General features: G+C 41.9%; 1 protein-coding gene across 1 annotated transcript in view; it reads left to right on the forward strand.

The window, feature by feature from the left end:
- The first annotated feature begins 647 nt into the window (after positions 1–647).
- Positions 648–14,673, forward strand: part of LOC120051805 (phospholipid phosphatase 2-like) — a 31,435-nt gene continuing 17,409 nt past the window's right edge. The window contains exon 1 of the mRNA XM_038998691.1: positions 648–1,019. Within this exon, the coding sequence (XP_038854619.1) occupies positions 959–1,019 (61 nt within the window). The 5' untranslated portion in view covers positions 648–958. The remainder of the gene's footprint in view (positions 1,020–14,673) is intronic.

The following is a 14,673-nucleotide window of genomic DNA, read 5'->3' on the forward strand; positions in this document are numbered from 1 at the left end:
TTGGCAGTGAGCTCTAGCCAACAGCTCGAAGATACAGTGCTGGTATAGCCTACATTATGATATTATGGATAAGAGCGGGATCATTTTTATTTCTCAAACTGGAGCCAATTAAGCATTGATCATGTCACCAGAATTAGATCCTCCATATTTATTGGAATGGAGCATTAAACTCATCACAGTGTACTTTCACCACCCTGTAAAGTTCATAATTTATTTCAGCTGCAGCCTTCTAAACTGCATGCTTTCCCGAGTCATAGTTGGAAGACCATACGTCATCGCGTCACCTCAAATTTACTACGATATGATGGTTATTAGGCCTATAGGCTATCAATATTTGCGCATAAAGTCGTTTCCACCACCATTTCTCGAATAATTTATTTTACCGACGCAAACAAATCACACCTTTTCTAGCATATGTTGTTTTGTCAACATTTGGAAAGTTGACTGATTTGCTATTACCATCGTGACTATTTTTATCCGACATGTACTTTATATCTATTAAAAGGTTGGCTGGAAACCTGGCTAGTGTCAATTCTTACCTTTCAATCTTCGCACATTTAAGTAACTATTTCCGAGTTCCCAGTTGTTTTGAACGCCGCATGAAATACTGTAAGGAAGTGGGAAGGAGGGGTCAGTGGCGTGGTGAACGGAGAGGGTTGCGTTGGTTTGTCAGACGCCTCAACTAATATAAAAACGTTTTCTTTTACAGTCCGTAACCAAAATATGCGGGCAAAGGGCGTAATAGTTTTAACACTGTGGCCGGTTGAGATGATTAGAGTCTGAGTTCGGAAGACATTTTTGGGATTTCAAAATTGCATAGGCCCACCTAGGTAACAGCATTTGTGGGCAGGTAGGGAAGTAGCCTTCCGGAAGAACTCGCGATACAGGTTGGCAGTTTGCATACGGCACTCGTAAAGTAAGTTTTGAAACAAGTTTTTAATCAACTACAGAAGGAAAAATGAAGGATTTTCGAAAAAAGAAGCTGTATGTCTTCGTGGACGTGCTGTGCGTGTTAGTGGGTAAGTACAGTAGCTACAGTGTATCAATTTCACACTGCGCTTGAACAAAGACAGGATTATTTATATACTAGGCAGGCTACGTAAGCAGATCTATTCACATACAGTCATTGGGACTACCGCGTCCATGCCTCGGTAACATTGATTTTAATTTTAGACTGATGAAAAACCATTGGACATGAAATGGAAAAGGTATCCAGATTGTTACCAACATAACACTCCTCCTCGTGGTTAATTTATGTTGCAAATGACAACGTCTTTACTGTAGATTTAACTGATTTAGTCACTTGATTACATAGTTGAGTCGAACTGTCGGCCTACTCTTCATAAAAAAAATAGAAAGTTCAAATATGTGCGCCCTAGAGACAATTATTATAAAGCTGACGGACTGTGAAAGAGTCAGATTTAAGTTTTTGTGTTAACACTTTCTCCAGTTCATACTGATTATAACACCGTAGTAGACAATAAGATGGGAGTAGCTTGTTTTTAATGCCAGCCTGTCTGCTCCAGACCATCACCACTTCCAAACATGCACATTTGTCCAGATGACATGATGCGATATTAAATTGCACCATGGGAAAATAGGAAAAGCTCATTCGCATCATGGGCCTTTACTTTTTGTACTGAGTTTCAGTAAACTCAATATTTGTTTATGGAAATGTAATATGCATATGTCTGCCCCCTTATCCCTATTTTCCTCTATTTGGCCTTCCAAAATCTTTTGAAGAAAATGCCTCTTTTCCACATTCAATGCATGTTCAAGGATCTTGCTTGCAAATGTGCATGACAGACCAGCTACTTCAATACTGAGTTAGTTCAATATGAACTATGGCTGGGCATTTAAAGTGCAGACTGTCAATGAATCAATGAATATAAATGATAGGGCAGTGCAAATGTACAAGTGGACAATGGATTGAGGTGAAGCTATAGCAATACATACAGTACCGGTCAAAAGTTTGGACACACCTACTTATTCAAGTGTTTTTCTTTATTTCGACTATTTTCTACATTGTAGAGTAATAGTGAATAAATCAAAGCTATGAAATAACACATGGAATCATGTATTAACCAAAAAAATGTGTTTTATATATTTTATATTTGAGATACTTCAAAGTAGCCACCCTTTGCCTTGGTGACAGCTTTGCACACTTGGCATTCTCTCAACCACCTTCATGAGGTAGTCACCTGGAATGCATTTCAATTAACAGGTGTGCCTTGTTAAAAGTTAATTTATGGATTTTCTTTTCCTTAATGCATTTGAACCAATCAGTTGTGTTGTGACAAGGTAGGGGTGGTTCAGAAGATAGCTCTATTTAGTAAAAGACCAAGTCCATATTATGGCAAGAACAGCTAAAATAAACAAAGAGAAACGACAGTCCATCATTACTTTAGGACATGAAGGTCAGTTAATCGTGAACATTTCAAGAACTTCAAATGCAGTCTCAAAAACCATCAAGCGCTATGATGAAACTGGCTCTCATGAGGACCGCCACTGGAAAGGAAGACCCAGAGTTACCTCTGCTGCAGTGGATAAGTTCATTAGAGTTAACTGCACCTCAGATTGCAGCCCAAATAAATTCACACAGTTCATGTAACAGACACATCTCAACATTAACTGTTAAGAGGAGACTGCGTGAATCAGGCCTTCATGGTTGAATTGCTGCAAAGAAACCACTACTAAAGGACACCAATAAGAAGAGACTTGCTTGGGCCAAGAAACACAAGCAATGGACATTAGACTGGTGAAAATCTGTCCTTTGGTCTAATCAGTCCAAATGTGAGATTTTTGGTTCCAACCGCCGTGTCTTTGTGAGACGCAGAGTAGGTGAACGGATGATCTCTGTATGTGTGCTTCCCACCATGAAGCATGGAGTAGGAGGTGTGATGGTATGGGGAAGCTTTGCTGGTGACACTGTGATTTATTTAGAATTCAAGGTACACTTAACCAGCATGGCTAACACAGCATTCTGCAACGATACGCCATCTGGCTTGGGCTTAGTGGGACCATCATTTGTTTTTCAACAGGACAATGACCCAACACACCTCCAGGCTGTGTAAGGGTTATTTGACCAAGAAGGAGAGTCAATGACCTGGCCTCCACAATCACCCAACCTCTACCCAATAAAAAATAAAAAATGTAACTAGGCAAATTCTTATTTACAATGATGGCCTACACCGGCCAAACCCAGACGACGCTGGGCCAATTGTGCGGTGCCCTATGGGACTCCCAATCATGGCCGGTTGTGATACAGCCTGGATTCAAACCATGGTGTCTGTAGTGACGCCCCTAGCACTGAGATGCAGTGCCTTAGACCGCTGCGCCACTCGGGAGCCTGAATTGAGATGGTTTGGGATGAATTGGACCGCAGAGTGAAGGAAAAGCAGCCAACAAATGCTCAGCATATGTGGGAAGTCCTTCAAGACTGTTGGAAAAGCATTACAGGTGAAGCTGGTTGAGAGAATGCCAAGAGTGTGCAAAGCTGTCATCAAGGCAAAGGGTGGCTATTTGAAGAATCTCAAATATTAAATATGTTTTGATTTGTTTAACTTTTTTTGGGTTACTACATGATTCCATATGTGTTATGTCATAGTTTTTAATGTCTTCACTATTATTCTACAATGTAGAAAATAGTAAAAATAAAGAAAAACCCTTGAATGAGTAGGTGTGTCCAAACTTTTGACTGGTACTGTATATTGTTGTCCAATCATCCTCTCTGACTTTTCTATTATTGTGTAGCACATTCCCCATACATGTCAAGCAGGCCAATCAGTCCCTACTCCCTAGAGATGGGTTTCCCAACTCCGGTCCTCAAGTACCCACAACTGTACACATTTTTATTGTAGCCCCGGACAAACACCTGATTCAACTAATTTAGTGGTTGATTCAGGTTTTTTCGTCCAGGGCTACAATAAAAATATATACTATTGGCAGTACTTGACGACGGGAGTTGGGAAACACTGCTTAGAGTTAGGTTCTCCATCTGTCAAGGCTCCAATGTGGGGGTGTTGTTACACAGGGGGTGTATGATAACTGATAACTGCACTTACACTTGGCAGACTGATTGCGTAATGGTCTGGCCTTTAGCAGCACATTCCTACATTGTTGTTGTTCAGTGTGGTGTGAGAGAAGAGGAGAGCAGAATGGGTAATGCCTGTTGGGACCTGCTTCAGGGCAGCATCCCCAGGCTTTCAGGATATGATCCATTCCACCATGAGATTCCAGCAGTGAGTACATCACACCGACTGCTGCATAGTGAGAGTCTGGCTGGCCCCCCTAATGAACTCTAAAGCCCACCATGTCACGAGTCTCGGCTTAAATTCTCACGGTCAAATTTAGATGATCCACCTCACTTCTTGCACCCTCCAAAGAAAGGAGAAGTAAGTCAAATCCATGCTCCTGATCTTCGCAAAAAATAGTGTTTTTAGGCACAGGATACACTAGTTATGGTGTGGCTTTTGTTCCACCTCAAAAATGGATTGAAATGCACTCCACTGCCCAAGCCCGTAGCAATAGTATGAGAACAATGTTTTTGCTGGCTTGCCCGAAGGACATAAATTGCTAGAAGTAAAAATACAACTGAATCTCTACCATGGGGAAGTTGATATAAAGGGAGGGTGCAGTGATGTGGTCTGTAGTTTAATTATTAGAAGGTTACTGTGAAGTGTGAATTAGTCGTATTGCAATGGTTATGCAACAAGTCAGAACCACATTCCCCAGGGTTAACCTCTGATGTAGGCTATTACATTTAAATGACATTACACTAAGCTCTGTAGATATAATCACAGAGTAATATAACTGGTAAATACTTATCCTGCCCAGTGCTTTGCCCATGTCAAACTATCAAAAGCTGGTGTGGCAGGTGAGGTGTGTGATTATTAACCATGGGTCATTTCCATTGTTAAAGGACCCATGAGCACCAGCATATGAAGTTCAATGGAGCATATCAAATTGGGTGTCAAATGAAAGCTAAGAGTCTATATTTTTGGCAAATGAAGGCATAGATACATTTTTCAACCATTTTCCATGTAAAACAATTGTAATTGCTTTGATTTCTGGTCAAACAGATGGAAAAGGAGTCTTAGAAAACATCTTCAAGAAAAAGTCTTCAAAGGTATTAGAAATACATCAAAACACAATAGTGTTGAAGAAAGACCCCTGCCAACTAATGTCAACACTTCTATTTCGTTTTGGAGAATTTATTTTCCTTCTGTAAATTTATGAAACATTGCCTTGTGCCTTGTAATTCCATTACCAAAAACCCACATATCTTTAAGATATTTTTAAAAGTCTCTCCCTCATGATTAGGGATGATTATGAAAGTTCACAGAAGTAACAAGTAAAGGTAGACCTACCAATTTGTTATAGTGTTTTTACTGATATCAATATTTGTTTATGAGTTATTAAGCGACTCAAACTCAATTCTGTTACCAAATCAGTAAGAATGACTGAAAAATCATTAACGGAATTACTGCAATTGAATTGGCTACAATGGGAAATGATAGTAGTCACAAACCACAGTTGGGTAACCTGCTACTGTCCTCCCTTCCACTGGCATACTGTTTATGTTCAGTTTATAATGGTTGTCTTTCTCTTTCTGTCGTTTCGTGGTCAAAACCAGAGTGAAAACTGTCTGGACAACCCCATCCGCTCTCTCTCTTCTCTCCTCCTCATCTCTCTCTTCTCTCCTCCTCATCCCTCTCATCTCTCTCTTCTCTCCTCCTCATCTCTCTCTTCTCTCCTCCTCATCTCTCTCTTCTCTCCTCCTCATCTCTCTCTTCTCTCCTCCTCATCTCTCCTCCTCATCTCTCTCTCTCTTCTTTCTCTCTCTTCTCTCCTCATCTCTCTCATCTCTCTCTTCTCTCCTCATCTCTCTCATCTCTCTCTTCTCTCCTCCTCATCTCTCTCATCTCTCTCTTCTCTCCTCCTCATCTCTCTCTTCTCTCCTCCTCATCTCTCTCATCTCTCCTCCTCATCTCTCTCTTCTCTCCTCCTCATCTCTCTCTTCTCTCCTCATCTCTCTCTTCTCTCCTCCTCATCTCTCTCTCTCTTCTTTCTCTCTCTTCTCTCATCATCTCTCTCATCTCTCTCTTCTCGTCCTCATCTCTCTCTTCTCTCCTCCTCTCATCTCTCTCTTCTCTCCTCCTCATCTCTCTCTTCTCTCCTCCTCATCTCTCTCATCTCTCTCTTCTCTCCTCCTCATCTCTCTCTTCTCTCCTCCTCATCTCTCTCTCCTCTCTCTTCTCTCCTCCTCATCTCTCTCTTCTCTCTCTTCTCTCCTCCTCATCTCTCTCTTCTCTCATTCTCCTCTCTCTTCTCTCTCTTCTCTCTCTTCTCTCCTCCTCATCTCTCTCTTCTCTCTTCTCTCCTCCTCATCTCTCTCTTCTCTCTATTCTCTCCTCCTCATCTCTCTCTTCTCTCTCTTCTCTCCTCCTCATCTCTCTCTTCTCTCTCTTCTCTCCTCCTCTTCTCTCTCTTCTCTCCTCCTCATCTCTCTCTCCTCTCTCTTCTCTCTCTTCTCTCCTCCTCATCTCTCTCTTCTCTCAACTTCTCTCATTCTCCTCTCTCTTCTCTCTCTTCTCTCCTCCTCATCTCTCTCTTCTCTCAACTTCTCTCATTCTCCTCTCTCTTCTTTCTCTCTCTCTCTTCTTTCTCTCTCTTCTCTCCTCTCTCTTCTCTCTCTCTCTCCAGTTAATGTTACCTCTCCTCTCTTACTGACACCTACCCAGCATGAGCCCCCTCTCTTTCCATTTGCTGTAACCAGCATTCCTACCAACTGAGCACTGACCAACACCGGACATCCATGGATGTTGAAAAGTAGGTGATTTGATTTCAACATCCACAGACGTCGTTTTTTGGTCCGGTCCGGAACAGCCTTGATTTGGCCCAAACGTGGACGTGAACCAATCATAGACGTCTATTTCACAAGTTTGGTCATCACAGTACAGTTGAGTATAGTACTGTAGAGCACACTGGAGATTAGTACAGAATAATGAACTCTACTGAACTGTACTGACCTCTACTTTACTGTGATGTACTGTGATGTACTGATGTACTGTGATACAAAGATGTCTATGATTGGTTGAGATTTGGTCCGAAACAACCAAATTTGGGCTTGTTTGTGGGCAGAGCTCATTACAATAATAGCCATATATGCAAAGGATTATGTTGCGTATTTCTACCTTTTATGAACCTGTTTAGGATACAGCACCATGAAGAGAATGACATTCATATCCATAATTATGCATTTCTGTGTAGTACAGATCAGGGATCCATGATTGAATTCTGTTACTGTAGTTCAATAACCAAAATAGATTATTTAAACCTCAAGGTGTCATGTCATAGCTGACATCCCATTCTTTCTGCAGACATCTTTGAATCTAAAAGGAATACTTCGCGATTTTGGAAATTAAGCCCTTGATCTACTTCTCCAGAGTCAGCTGAATTCATGGACACCATTTTTATGTCTTTGCATCCAGTATGAAGGAAGTTAGCATTAGCTTGCAAAACTACCTCTAACTAGTGTTACCATAGACTTCCAGTCATTGCGCTATCTACTAGCAGCTGCCATAGACTTCCAGTCATTGCGCTATCTACTAGCAGCTACCATAGACTTCTAGTCATTGCGCTAACGCTACTTAGCAACTTTCTTCAAACTGCATGCAGACACATGGTATACATAAATCTTTGGGGAAGTAGATAAAGAACTTCATTGCCTAAATCCTGAAGTATCCCTTTAATTCGGTGCAAATACTGTTTTTGAAAAACGTGGTCGCATATATGGTTTTTTAAACTTTGAAATCAGTGTTTTTTGTTTGGCTCAGCATAATTCCATTATTGTGGAATTGCCCCATGACAAAGAGGCAGTTTCAAAGTCACTAGTTGGAGTCCTCACAAGCCCCCTGCTTTACAACCCATGCTAGGATTTCACTGTGGAATTAGATGTTCCTCAGACAATAAGACTCTATGCTTCAGAGAGCTTTCTCTCATGTTTATGTCCTAGATGGCCTCAGCAGCTAGTACCGGTAAGTAATCTGTAGTTACCAATTTTTTGGGATACTCAAATATCTACCCTAGTTTAGGCTTGAGTTTGACATTCAATATAGGCTCCTCACTCCCACCCCTCTCAAACCCTCTTACCCTCTTTCTCTCCCTCCCTCTCTTCTGTCTGTAAACCTACACTCAGCACAAATAGACATTGGGTGTTGGCTGGGGTTAACCTCTCCCTGTCTGAAGTTTTCATAGGTAGCACTACAGAGAGACCAGCAGAGCAGAATAACATAGTCTACATTTTCAGCTGTACTCTGTGCTTCAGTCCATATGTATAGCTTTGTACTGTTTCTTATGAATAAAGTGTATTCTGAGCAACATATGATTGCTAACCCCCCCCCCCAGCAAGGCAGAGGTTACACTCACCACACACTCTCTCCAGAGCTGAGAGGCTATGAGTGAGTGTGACTCAGTTAGGTCTCCACATACATACTACTGGACCCCCAGGGGCTTGGCACAGTTACAGAGGGACACAAGAAGGAATCAGCTGGTTTAGAATGGAACCTGAGGAGATTTCTCATGTTTTTTTTCTTCACTCAAACTCAATGGCACAGCAATGCAAATCAAAGTATCTCTGGCACTTCTGAGCAAATGAGTGCAAGACAGCAAAGGAAATGCTGTGTCTTTTCTCCAACTCAATCATCAAGTTTTCTGATGACACCACAGTGGTAGGCCTGAATACCAACAGCGATGAGACAGCCTACAGGGAAGAGGTGAAGGCCCTGGTGGAGTGGTGCCAGGAAAATAACCTCTTTCCTCAACATCAACCAAACGAAGGAGCTGATCGTGGACTTCAGGAGACAGCAGAGAGAGCACGCCCCCATCCACATTGACAGGGCTGCAGTGGAGAGGTTGAAAAGCTTGAAAATCCTCAGCGTGCACATCACTGACAACCTGAAATGGTCCATTCACACCGACAGTGTGGTGAAGAAGGCGCAACAGCTCCTCTTCAACCTCAGGAGGATGAAGAAATTCGGGTTGGCCCCTAAGACCCTCACAAACTTCTACAGGTGTACCATTGAGAGCATCCTGTCGGGTTGTACCACCACCTGTTACGGCAGTTGCATGAGCCGTAACCGCAGGGCTCTCCAGAGGTTGGTGCGGTCTGCCCAACCCATCAACGGCGGCACACTGCCTGGCCTCCAGGTCATCTACAACACCCGGTGTCACAGCCACCCGAACCACGGCCTGTTCACCCCGCTACCATCTAGAAGGCAGAGACAGTAAAGGTGCTTCAAAGCTGGGACCGAGAGACTGAAAAACAGCTTATTTCGCCAGGCCGTCAGACTGTTAAATAGTCACCACTAGCCGGCCTCCACCCAGTACACTGATCAGTCTCTGACATCCCATTTGGCCAAAAAGCAACACATTTGAAGTTTTGGAATGGCCTAGTCAAAGTCCAGACCTAATCCCAATTGAGATGTTGTGGCAGGAATTGAAACGAGCAGGTCATGCTTGAAAACCCACAAATGTCGCTGAGTTAAAGCAGTTCTGTATGGAAGAGTGGGCCAAAATTCCTCCACAGCGACTTGAGAAACTGATCAATAAGTACAGGAAGTGTTTGGTTGCAGTCATTGCAGCTGAAGGTGGCACAACATGTTATTGAGTGTAAAGAGGCAATTACTTTTTCACACAGGTGTTGAGTGTTACATGACTTTGTGAAATAAGGATGTAATTGTTGTATTATTTGTTCCCTTTATCTAATATTAGATTTTGGTTGAAGATCTGATTACAGTCTGTTAAAAACAATATGCAAAAGTAGAGAAAATTAGAAAGGGGGCGCAAACTTTTTCACAGCACTGTAACTACTGCTGTACACACCTTTTCTATTCATATACTGTCCTTACTATCTATTCACACCATTATATACATATATACATTGAGTTGACAAAACCAGATACAGGTTTCAATAAGCCTTGAGTTTGTCAGCATTTCCATTCTGTTTTCAATCGGCTGCAAGGTGTGAGCATTCCTACCAATAGGATTTTGAATTGAATGGCTGTGTGTGGAGACAGATTTCATGTCATACTGTCTAAAACATTTCCAGCTGTACAGTAACGACAGCCATGCACACGGTAGCCCTCAAGCACAAGTTTATTTTTATTAGGAATGTATGTCCATGTATACTGAATATACAAAACATTAAGGTCACCTGCTCTTTCCATGACAGACTAACCAGGTGAAGCTATGATCCCTTATTGATGTCACTTGTTAAATCCACTTCAATCAGTGTAGATGAAGGGGAGGAGACCGGTTAAAGAATGATTTTTAAGCCTTGAGACAAGTGAGACATGGATTGTGTATGTGTGCCATTCAGAGGGTGAATGGGCAAGACAAAATATTTAAGTGCCTTTGAACGGGGTATGGTAGTAGGTGCCAGGCGCATTGGTTTGGTTTGAGTGTGTCAAGAATTGCAATGCTGCTGGGTGTTTCCCGCTCAACAGTGTCCCGTGTGTATCAAGAATGGTCCACCACCCAAAGAACATGCTACCAATTTGACACAACTGTGGGAAGAATTGGCGTCAACATGGGCCAGCATCCCTGTGGAGCGCTTTCGACGACTTGCAGAGTCCATGCCCTGACAAATTTAGGCTGTTCTGAGGGCAAATAGTGGTGCAACTCAATATTAGGAAGGTGTTCTTAATGTTTTGTACAGTCAGTGTATATATTTATATTCTGGTCTCTGACATTGCTCGTTCTGATATTTCTTGATTTGTGTGTATTGTTAGGTATTACTGCACTGTTGAAGATAGAAAAATAAGCATTTCACTGCACCTGTGATAACATTTGCAAAATATGTGTATGCAGCCAATACAATTATATTTGAATCTTAGTGCCATCGGTAAGAAAGCTTTTCTATCCGTGTTAAATAGGATAGTACTGGAAAAATGTTGGGAAAGAGATTTGACTCAATAAAATATGTTCCCATGTTCTTTGACCTGACTGCCCTGGAGTTTCTAGTGGTTGAGAGGCCTGTGAAGGAAATGATGAAGCTGTCTCCAGGGATTCAGGATTCTCATCCAGATTGGTTGGGAAAAGGCATTGTCATGAGATCTCCAACTGTTTCCTCTCACGGAGAAATGTACTGATGACAGCAGAGGGAATAGTGCTCCCAGGGCAGTTATGTTATGGAATCTGAAGGCATTTCAATAAACAGAGTAGAATAGGTGGACAAACACACTTAGATGAGTTTGTTTAGTGAAGTATTGCAACATAAATTTCGCAACCAATGACCATAAGCACTACATTTTAAGGATTTGATACTATTAGGTTAAATGGAATGGAGAAGAGTACCTTAAATAGTTTCTTAAACTTTTTATACCATGGGTCTACAAATATCTATAGCTCCCAGATGTATAATCAAAATGTGTTGTCTGGTCTATTTGTTTGATCTAGGAAAAGTCAGACTATTCCCCAGACCAGATTTAACTGCCCTCCATCCGCACTACTTGGTGCTCAGAATGCGTTAATGATGAGAACGAGAGAAAGGGGATTAGAAAGCAATGGGTAGCTGGATTTGGTGTGACTGATTGGGGAAGTCGGGTGTTTCTAGTGTGAATTAGAATTCCCGATCCAAATGCAGAAGTTGTATGCTCAGCACATACCTTCCACATTAGTCAGTCTAGCCTGCCAGGGAGGACAGAGCAGAGTAGACTGTGGGGCTGGGAGAAGGGCCCTAGTCCACACACTACACAGTGAGGGAAGAAGACACTGAGAGAAGTTGAATGAAGGGCTCTACACAGTCTACGCAAACAGAGCTGGCGTAGGTCCATTTGCATTGTGTTCCAAAAATTCAACCGCACAAATGTACGTTGAACTACGTAGAGAACGACACAGATGGACCTCCGCCAGCTCCATTTGTGTAGACTGGGTAGAGAGGACAGAGAGTGAGAGTATAATATTGGCATGATGAGAGTTGAGGAAAGGGCGTAGATGGACTGGCGAAGGAGAAACAGAGTAGAGGCACTGAATGAGAGACTGAGAGGACAGTGGCTGGAGAAAAAAAAGTAACTGGATGACCCTCGGTGTGGAAAGACAGGCCATCCAATCCCAGGAAAGCAGAGTGTTGAAGCACGTGGCCCAGCTGTGACTGTAGGAAGGCCGCCTCTCCAGTCTGAACCAGTCAGGTCACAACTAGGGCTGTTGGGGTGACAGTATTACTGTAAGATTCTAGATGACTGTCGAGTCACATTAATCTCCTCTTATGCATTCTTGTACCTTTTTATTGACCTTTTTATTTCAGTATTTGCACTGTCTCTATGCACACTCACAGGGCCCTACACACACACACACACACACTGCCACTCCAACACACACACACACACACTCACTCCATCAACTGCTCACTCACACATAATAATGCACATACATTTATACTGACTCTACATACCCGCACAACCACTCACATACAAGCTGCTGCTACTTTGTTTATCTTATATCCTGCTCCCTAGTCACCTTACCCCAATACATATCTACCTCCATCACTCCAGTATCACTGCACATGTACAGTAAATATGGTAGTGCAAGCTTTTTTTTGCGACTTTCTCAAATCATCAGTAGCCTGTAGCTGCATCACACAGCCCATATATGTTTGGATTTCTAATGCATTCTAAGGTTTGTATCATTAACAAGTAAAGTTGCCCAATAACTAGAAATCTAGAATTTAGGACCTGTTTCAAATGATCACTTTTACGTTTAACATAGCCACTTCATATGCGCCGCTCTCTTGTTCCAGAATGGGAAAAATATCCATTATATTTTATTCAGCTAAGTTCAAATATATTCTTCTTACTATAGAATCATGTAAAATAATGTCACGGGACTTATAAGCATATATTGTCAGCTAAATGAACAAGCCAACAGTCTATGGCATGGAGCATAGCCAGATAACATACAGTAGGCCAACTCATATTCTGTTCTTCTGAAATACATTTCCTTCAAGTTTCTTTAGACCTGCCTAAAATAAAGAATGAATTTATTGTGATGGCGTATATTCAATTGATTTATTCTACTTTTTTAAATGTAGATGTTCCAAAGGCGAGCATCAGAGGCTTGTATGCTGCTTGTGTGAGTGGAGCTTGGAGATGCTAAACATGTTTATGTTAAGTAATGGTAATGACAATAACCGGCTGACAACATTAATGACAGCCCTAGTCACACCACAGCATGTGAATATCACATCAGATGAATCAGCTATGCTTTAAAAAATCACACAAAGTAAAATCCCAGGCTGTATGTTTTTGTAATTCTGTCCAACTGTGTCTATAAAGCAGTCCAGGTGCCACACAGTAAAAAGCAGGGAGAGGCCCGGTCTATAGTGCAGTGTCAGTAAAGTTTGAGGCGGAGAATGATTCTTTAATTAAATCAGTGGTCTAGATGTGTTGTGCAGTCAGCGCAGTTACTCAGGTGTTTGAGTTCAGGCTCTGACCACTCCATTACTGCACTCATTTCAGGGAATAAATGTACATTTCAATGCAAGAATCGAAATGAGCCATGTACAGCCAGGTCCAACATTATTGGCACCCTTGTTAAAGATGAGCAAAAAAGACAGTATGAAATAAATAATACATATTTTATGCTCAACATGTTTTGGAAATGTATATTTTATACTAATACAATTGCTCCAAAAAGAGGTGTAAAAATTATTGGCACCCCTGTTTTCAATACTCCCGGCACCCTCTCCTTGCGAGGATAATTGCACTGAGCCTTTTTCTAAGGTGTTTTATGAGTTGGAGAACGCATCAGGAGAGATCTTAGACCATTCTTCCATACAGAATCCTTCCAGATCCTTGATATCCTTCAACTGTGCTTATGGACTGCCCTCTTCAATATAAACCACAGGTTTTCAATGGGGTTCAAGTTCAGAGACTGAGATGGCCATTGCAAAATTATGATTTTGTGTTCAATTAACTATTTCTTTGTGGATGTTGATGTGTGCTTGTATTGTCTTGCTGGAAGATCCACGTTTCGGCTTCCTGGCAGAAGCAACCAGATTTTTGGCTAAAATGTCCTTGTACTTGGTAGATGCCGTTGACCTTAACAAGGGCCCCAGAACCAGTGGCAGCAAAACAGCCCCATAACATCAAAGATTCACCACCATATTTACAGAAGGTATGAGGTTATTTTCTGCATATGCATCCTTCTTTCAACGCCAAACCCACCACTGGTGTGCGTGGCCAAAGGGCTCTATTTTCATGTCATCGGACCATAGTACTGGTTCCAATCCAAGTGCCAATGGCGTGTAGCAAACTTTTACATTTGTTGGTTGCTCTCAATAAAGTCACTTTTTATGGCAACCCTTCCAAAGAGCCTATTGGCATGGAGGTAGCGTCTAATTGTAGATTTGGAGACTTGGTGACCCAAAGATACGACCAAGTTCTGTAATTCTCCAACTTTGGCCCGTTGATATTTCTTTGCGTCCTGAACGATCTTACTCACTGCGTGGGGACAAGATGTGCGTCCTCTATCAGACAAGTTTATCACTGATCTTAATTGTTGCCCTAATAGTGGTAAGTGGTATCTTTTTTTGTTGCTATTTTCTTTGTCCCCATTGGCGGATTTTATGAAGGTCAACAACCATTTGTCACTTCATTTGTGAGCTCTTTGCCT

This window comes from Salvelinus namaycush, chromosome 8 (assembly GCF_016432855.1).
Source record: "Salvelinus namaycush isolate Seneca chromosome 8, SaNama_1.0, whole genome shotgun sequence".
Lineage (NCBI taxonomy): Eukaryota > Metazoa > Chordata > Actinopteri > Salmoniformes > Salmonidae > Salvelinus > Salvelinus namaycush.